The following is an 8,083-nucleotide window of genomic DNA, read 5'->3' on the forward strand; positions in this document are numbered from 1 at the left end:
GGAGGGACAGCGCAGGAGAGGAAGTCCCTCTATGAGGTGGATTGATTCAGTGACTGGGATAATTGGGATGGGAGTGTCGGAAACAGTGCGATTGGCACAGGATAGAGCAGAGTTTAGGGCTGTTGTACATTGGGTCGCTATGAATCGCAAGCGACTCGATGGCACATAACAATGACAATGGACATTTGAGCCTATTTATTCATAGATACTTTGGTCATCTTTATTAAAATTGTTATATGTAATTAAGTGCTGTGAAGGATTTTTGTGTGAGAGAGATTTGAGTGAAAGTTTATAAACATTTATATTTTTCATCCACTCATTTGTTCCTACTTTGTTTTATAACATTAATTATAATACCTGGAATGTATTTGCACTTCCCCTACTTCTTTAATTCTCATTACTATTAGTCCTTCTGTCATACTTGTTCCTATCTTTTGGGCTTTATCCTTGGTTAAATAATAATTGTTTGGCCATATGTGACTAGTGATTTTAAGGATTGACTGTTTCCCAGTATTGTTCCTGTATAAACGTGTCTATTTGTCTGAGAGTTGAGGCATGATGGGATAAATGTTTTTTTCCATGTTTGAAGGGTGACTGAGGACCGTAGTTTCAGGGTTCCACTGGTCTCTGTCAGATAAGTAAGCCTGTTTCTAATTTTCCTGGCACTCATGAATCAGGACTACTGACCAGTATCATCACCTCAGTGGCAATTGTTATCCATTTCATAACGTGTGCTGTAAATTTGATGTTGCCTGTGTTCTTCTCAGAGCAGGAGACTCAAGACCACAAACTCTGCACAACAGCCATATATACTTCATTTTCTGAGAACTGTGGTTTTCTGAAAGAGCAGACATTTCCCATTCAATATTATCTGAATTGGAGTATCTGAACTAAACTGTTGGCTTTGCTTGCATTGAATAATCTAGTTTATCTTGTAAGGTACAGACTGGTTGTACTTTTCTTTTTTCTTTATTTTTCTCTCTCTCGTTATGTATTCTTGAATCGGATCTGACTGGCCCAGGAGAAGATTGCACCTCTTTCTCCAGCATAGCATCTGGTGGATTCAAACCACGCACCCTTGGGATCTTGTTTTATTTTTTGAGGAATAATTGCAGTTTTTCAGGGGGCAAGATGCTTGTTTGGAAAGGAGAACTTAATACTTGTAATTCTACCTTTTAGGTCTGTATATAGACTCTTGAAATAGACCCTTCCCAGAGTACCGTATAACACATGCAGACTGTCAGTGTTGCCAGTATGGACTTCTTCTCTGTAGGACTTTAGGCACCAGACTGAACAGTAATTTAGGTGAAACTTGAGGAGACCATTCATTAAAGTATCTGTACTCTATGAATTACACTGGACATATATATATTGTTATAAGAGGAGTTAATGGCTATTTTATATCTTTTTCTTTCAAAATTTTCCAGCACAGTCAATTGTAGAAGCAACTCTCCACCCAAAGAAAAATTAAACAGAACCCAAATCACCAGAATTAAACAAACAAAAAAACCAAAGGAACAAAAAACCCCTCTCTTGGTTTCTTTTGAATCTGAGCATAGAAATTTTCAGTGGTCTTATCCTGTAAGTGTGCTAGATATAGATGATGTTGATAACCTTAATATATATTGACTTGAAAAGAGCTAATTTGATGCATTGTTTAATATCATTTACAATCTATACTAACCCCCCCAAAATAAAACTTTGATAGAGTGGTGACAAGATAGGAATGCCACTTCACATCACATTTTTACTTGGCATGCTTTAATTAAGTAAAAAAAAGACAAACCCTCTGTTGTCTAGTTGATTCTGACCCATGCATGTGTTAACCCTCTATTGAGTTTTGGAGGCTGTAAATTTTAATGGGAGGAGACTGCCTTATCTTTCTCTCACAGAGCAGCTGGTGGGTCCTAAATGCTAACCTTTAGGTTAATAGCCCGACACTTGACCTACTATACTTCCAGAACTCCTTCTTAGGACCGCACAGATTGAAGGCTTTTTTCCCTTGGAAACCAATGTAATAAGAGTGAAAGTTCTCCTCCAAACCTTACCCTGGCTTTGATGGTTGAGAGCATGGCAAGCATCACTTAGGATGAGATGAACAGTTTCCTCCTCTGGTTCGGCCCCTGGCCTCTCTGCTGAGCTTATCTTCCACAGGGCCCATTAATATGTCTGGTTGGTAATAGCATATAGTTTCCCTTTCCCATTGCTTATTACTGGAAGACCCAGAGTTCATTTTAATTACATAATGCTAACATGATAGTAATACTCGATTTTAAAATCCACATTTTATATATATAGCCCTTTCTACCTAGATGGATTACTTCCAGAAGATGAGTATAGTGGAAAGTGACTCCCATTATCCTTGTTGCTCGTGTTAATTAGTATTCCTTTGCATGGAGCTGTCCTGGGAGCTCCCCATCCAAGAAGATGAAAGCCATGTTACTACATTTTCTAATTAGCAGGAAAGCAAGTGGCTGTTTGTGATAGTCTTGAGGAAATCAATAGACTGGAAAACTTTAGGGCAGATGATTCAGTCTCTGTTTCTCTGAACTCTATCTGAGGGCACCTGTCAAGGTATTGAAAGAGAATAGGCATAGTCAGGTTCTAGACTAGAGGGAGTTGGCTGGCCCAAGCTCCACACCGTACCCTGTGTCACTCGAAGATGACTAGAAGGAGTAACTGAGAAAAAGACTAAAGACGTTTTCTTTTGCAGCTGCAGCTGTGATCCTCGGCTGTCTATCGGCATTGAAGAGACCTGATGTTTTACGTTATTGGTGAGTTGTGGCAAGAATTGTCTTTATTACCTTTTTGTTAGAGTTGTTTACGTCCTTTTTCTGATCTCCCTGCCTACCTCCCCCTTTTTCCTTGAAAACAGAAGGAGAAATACTTCCCTTCATGCCAGAATATACCACCACAGAGTTGGCAGTGGAGTTCATTCATTTGGGAAATATTTACTGAGTAATTGTAGTCAGTGCCAGAAACTGTTTACTGTTAAGTCAAAGTTGAATAAGGGAAAAATCTGCCTTCCAGGAGTTCCTAACATGAAGAGTTGCAGATCAGATAAAAAGAGGAAAGTCAGGTGTATGTACAGGAGTCTAAGAGACCCCTGAAGAGGAAACACCTAACTGGTGGAGGACTGGCAAGGGCTTTATGGGAGATTTGCTGCTTAAAGTGAGACTTGAAGGATGAGGTGCAGGTGCCAAGTGGACAAGGGAGGGAAGGCGTCCAAATGGTGGGAACAGATAGCACATTCTTTCTGCCACCAATGTTAAGACCTAGCACGGCGGAGGTGGAAGAGTTACGGGGAAGCCTACATTATGTGTTGTCCATGGTGTGGAATGAAGGTTGGCAAACTTTTATGACAGGGCCAGCTTGAAAAAATTTCTGGGACCATATGGTGTCAATTACAGTTGTACAGCTCTCAGTGCAGTGCAGAAGCTGCGATAGGCAGGGTGTAAATGAGTGGGAGTGCCTGTGTTCCAGTAAAACTGTATAAAACCAAGTGCTGGGATTGATCCAAAGGTGTAGTTACTGACCCTGACTAGAGGTTCCCTTTACACCCATAGATGGGTAGATGGGCCATGTGCCTTTGAAGTCGTACAATCTCCCCCTGATGATCTTTTAAATTTTGAAAGATGGCTAGTCTATTCCATAATGAGAAGTTTCTTTCCGTAATGAGTGACTATAAAGAGTAACTGGCAGATGGTGTGTGTATTCTCTCTTTTACATAGGTGGAATCACAGTGTCTGTGGTTGCATTCTTCTTCACAATTAAGTTCCTCTTTGAGCTTGCCGCACGTGTAGTCAGCTTCCTCCAGAATGAGGACCGTGAGCGTCGAGGGGACCGGACTATTTATGACTACGTGCGGGGCAATTACCTGGATCCCCGGTCTTGCAAAGTCTCCTGGGATTGGAAGGACCCCTATGAGGTGGGCCACAGCATGGCCTTCCGAGTGCATGTAAGGGACTGTTTCTGTCTCCATACCCACTGGGCTTTCTGAGTCACTTGCTTTGCAGAGCCTATTTAGTCTTGTTGGTAGTGTTGACCTGGAATGTTAACATTTTCCTGGTCTTTTCCTCTCCCAGGAATTTGGAAATGAGTTAATATGTGAAGAGTCAGGATCTGTCTGTCATTGTGGTTTATTAATAGATGAGAGAAAGGAAAAAAAAATGAGATAAATAATACAGAAAAGACTTTGTAAATGTGAACCCAGCGCCAAGTCAAGCTAATTGCCTGTTACTTTAAGTAAAAACTTTGTGCCATAGGCACACCATTTATTATGTATTGACAATGGCTGCTTTTACAGTTGAATAGTTACACTTAAGGTTTTGCATATGATTGCCAACATTGGGAATATTAACTGTTGTCCTTTTATGGAAAAAGTTTTCTGATCCCTGCAACAATTTCCACATAGCAACTTTGAGCTTGATGGGGAACTGAATCTCCACCTACCCTGCAGTCCACTAAATACTAATTGTACTAGCTGTCTTGCCTCTTTTTTTAAATTTAATTGTATTTTATTATTTTGTGTGTGTCTACCGTTAAATCGGATTTGACTGGTACAGGAGAAGGTTGCCCCTCCTCCTCCAGCAGAGCATCTGGTGGATTTGAACTGCGTGCCTCTGGGATTGCAGTGCAACTTTTTCCACTAGACCACCAGAGCTCCCGCTGGCTTGCCTTATAAGCTTGAGAGGGCATTGATAATAGAAAGAGCTGCTAAGATCGGGGCAGGATTGTGGATGAGAGATGTCAAGTTTAAATTATTTTCTTGATTCCATGTTATGTTTTACTTCTGTCCTCTGAACAGATAAATATTGGCTTATGATTTCTTTGAGATGTTGAGAGAATTTATTTCCACCTGTGTTTCTGTGAACAAGTTAGTAGCATTATCAATCCTGGGGTTCACTAATGAGCGTCTTCCCCTGATTTTAGTTGTTCTATAAGAACGGGCAGCCTTTCCCCGCACATCGGCCGGTGGGACTGAGAGTTCACATCTCCCATGTTGAACTCGCAGTGGAAATTCCGGTGACCCAGGAAGTCCTTCAGGAGCCCACTTCCAACGTGGTAAAAGTGGCCTTCACTGTGCGCAGAGCTGGGCGTTATGAAATCACAGTGAAGCTTGGTGGATTAAATGTGGCCTACAGTCCTTACTACAAAATTTTTCAACCTGGTAGGTTTTCTTTTTTCTTTCTCTTTAAAAAGAATATCTTTCGTTTCTTTAAAAAAATATTTTTTATTCATTTTCATACAGTAGTTCATTTACATTGTGTTTACTAAAATTGTTCATATTCACTGTATCCTATATAATTAATCACCGTTGATTTATACCTATTATTACACCGTCTTTTCAAGTCCCGTTGAATTGTTTCCATTCCCTCATCCTCACACCAGTCCATCCACCAAACTCTGCCGTCCTAGTGATTTCCACTCTTCCCATTTTTCCACCCATTCCCGCTTACCTCTTCCCCTTTTGGACATTTGTACACATTTTACTAGTTACTCTTTTATTTTTATACTGATAATCTTGTACAGTATGTGGCCTTATATGAGTTAGTTCACTCAGCATAATACTCTCTAAAGTCTCCCATGTTATATAGTATTTTCAAAGTTGTTATTCCTTAATGTTGCATAGTATTCCATTATATGAATAGAATATACCACCGTTTCTCAGTCTCTGTTTATTGATGGATATTTTGGCTGTTTGTGTGTTCTTGCTAATGTGAATAACGTTGCTATGAACATAGGCATACATATATCTCTGGTCGTGTCTCAGTTCTAATTTCCTTTCCTTGTATTCCTAACAGTGGAAAAGCTGGGTCATATGTGATTTCTGTGTTCAGGTTTTTGAGGAAACTCTATATTGCCTTCCAGAATGGTTATACAATTAAAATAACATCTTTATTGAGATCTAATGAACATACTGTACAGTTCATTCATTTAAATCACACAATTTTGTCGGGTTTTTTTAATATACATAGAGTTGTATAACTGTCACCAAAATCCATTTTTTTTTCTATATTTTATCAATTTTCATAAACATTTACAGAGATTTTGGGTTTCCATTCATTCCTTGTTGCACTATTCTCTCTACCCTCCTCCCAGTTTGTTCTTGTCCAAATGCCACAGTGCTTGTCAAAGCCAGTTCTGATTAATCTTCTTTGTCAGTGTGTCCTTTGCCATTCCCTATCACTCCTCCCTGAGAGAGACTTCACCCTGAATCATAAGGAAAAGGGGATGGCGTATTCTCTTAGCTACGTCCTGCTGAAAAGGGACGCTGTGGGTTTCAGGGTGAAGATCTTCTCTCACTACTCTAAAGGGCCCCTTTGGCAGTAGGAAACACATAGACTATTATGGAGATTGATTTTGGGATTTAGATGCACTCTTATTGATTGTGCTTGGCCGTACATGTTCATATCCTTGACCAAAATCCATTTTAGAACATTTTCATAATTTCAAAAAGAAGTGATATCCGTTAGCAATCCCTTCCTATTTCCTCCAAGACTCCACAGCTCTGGGCAACCACCAGTTGACTTTCTGTCTCTGTGGACGTGCCATTTCATAGAAATGGAATGGTAACATATATGGCCTTGACCACCAGTTGACTTTCTGTCTCTGTGGACGTGCCATTTCATAGAAATGGAATGGTAACATATGTGGCCTTGGACTCTATCTGCTTTTACTTAGCGTAAAGTGCAAATATATTGCTGCAAGGAGCCCTGGTGAGATAATATGTAATGTGTAGGGAGAGCTCTGCTGGCCTATTGGCAAGAAGCTGCATTGCAATCCCAGAGGTGAGTGGTTTGAATCCACCAGATGCTCTGCTGGAGAGGGAGGGACTATAGTCCTTGACCTTCTGCAGTAAACACTTCAGGTATTCCTTAGTTTTGGCGAGCAAGGTTGTATCATCTGCATAGCACAGGTTGTTGACAAGTCTTCCTCCAATACTAATGCCATACTCTGCCTCATAAAGTCCAGTCTCTCCAGCGTACAGATTGAAAAGGTATGGAGACAGGACACATCCCTGATACACTCCTTTCCTAATTTTGAACTAAGCAGTGTATCCTTGTTCTGTCCTGATGACTCCAAGGTTCAGTATAGATGTCCTCCTGGTCCAAGTATAGGTTTCACATGAGCACAATCAGGTGTTCTGGGATTCCTATTCTTCTCACGGTTAGCCAGTTTGTTGTGATCCGCAGTCAAATGCCTTTGCATAGCCAATGAAACACAGATAGACGTTCCTCTGGTATTTTTGCTTTCAGCCAAGATTTATTTGACATTAGCAATAATGTCTCGTGCCATGACCTCTTCTAAACCAGGCTTGTATTTCTCGTAGTACTCTGTCAACGTACTGTTCAGTACTGAGAGACAAACTCCACAGAATGGAACCAAGTAAGTAGAGGCCTACAAAGCCTACTCTGTTGTGAACTTACGGAATACATGAGTTGTTCTTATTCATCTTGGCAAATTGTGAACCAAGGCGTAAAAGAGAAGAGAGACCTCGAGTGAGGCAACTGAGAACAAGAAGAGAGAGGAAGGAAAAAAACCAGCAAAACAACATAGGCTGCAGTTCACGCAAAGGAACTGAAGACGATTTAAAAAGCTTAACAACGAGAATGGAGTTCCTGTTTGGACAAAGAAGTCTTAATTAATTTTTACTATTTTTTCATCTTTAGAACCAGGACCTTGATGAGTTGATTCATCATGGTATTTATGTATATTGTTGTTGTTGTTATGTGCCATCGAGTTGTTTGCGACTCATAGCGACCCTATGTACAAGAGCTCTAAACTCCGTTCTGTTCTGTGCTAACCTAGCCATCTCAAACGCACTCATTCCCACCATTCCAGTCACAGAATCTATCCATCTCATCGAAGGTCTTCCTCTCCTGCGCTGCCCATCCACTCTGCCAAACATGATGTCCCTCTCCAAGGACCAGTCCCTCCTTGCAACATGCCCAAAGTATGTCAAACGAAGCTTCAGAATCCTTGACTCCAAGGAGCACTCCAGCTTCACCTCTAGGACAAACCTGTTTGTTCTCCTAGCAGTCCATGGTATATTCAACACTCTTCTCCAGCACCACAGCTC

General features: G+C 40.7%; 1 protein-coding gene across 1 annotated transcript in view; it reads left to right on the forward strand.

Moving 5' to 3' along the window:
• Window positions 1–2,755: 2,755 nt before the first annotated feature.
• LOC102873478 (apoptosis-resistant E3 ubiquitin protein ligase 1-like) overlaps window positions 2,756–8,083 on the forward strand; it is a 34,565-nt gene continuing 29,237 nt past the window's right edge. The window contains exons 1-3 of the mRNA XM_006884783.1: window positions 2,756–2,774; window positions 3,732–3,958; window positions 4,933–5,170. Of these exons, the coding sequence (XP_006884845.1) occupies window positions 2,759–2,774; window positions 3,732–3,958; window positions 4,933–5,170 (481 nt within the window). The 5' untranslated portion in view covers window positions 2,756–2,758. The remainder of the gene's footprint in view (window positions 2,775–3,731; window positions 3,959–4,932; window positions 5,171–8,083) is intronic.

The sequence above is a fragment of the Elephantulus edwardii genome, unplaced genomic scaffold (genome assembly GCF_000299155.1).
Source record: "Elephantulus edwardii isolate Elephantulus edwardi_28Jun2011 unplaced genomic scaffold, EleEdw1.0 scaffold00037, whole genome shotgun sequence".
Lineage (NCBI taxonomy): Eukaryota > Metazoa > Chordata > Mammalia > Macroscelidea > Macroscelididae > Elephantulus > Elephantulus edwardii.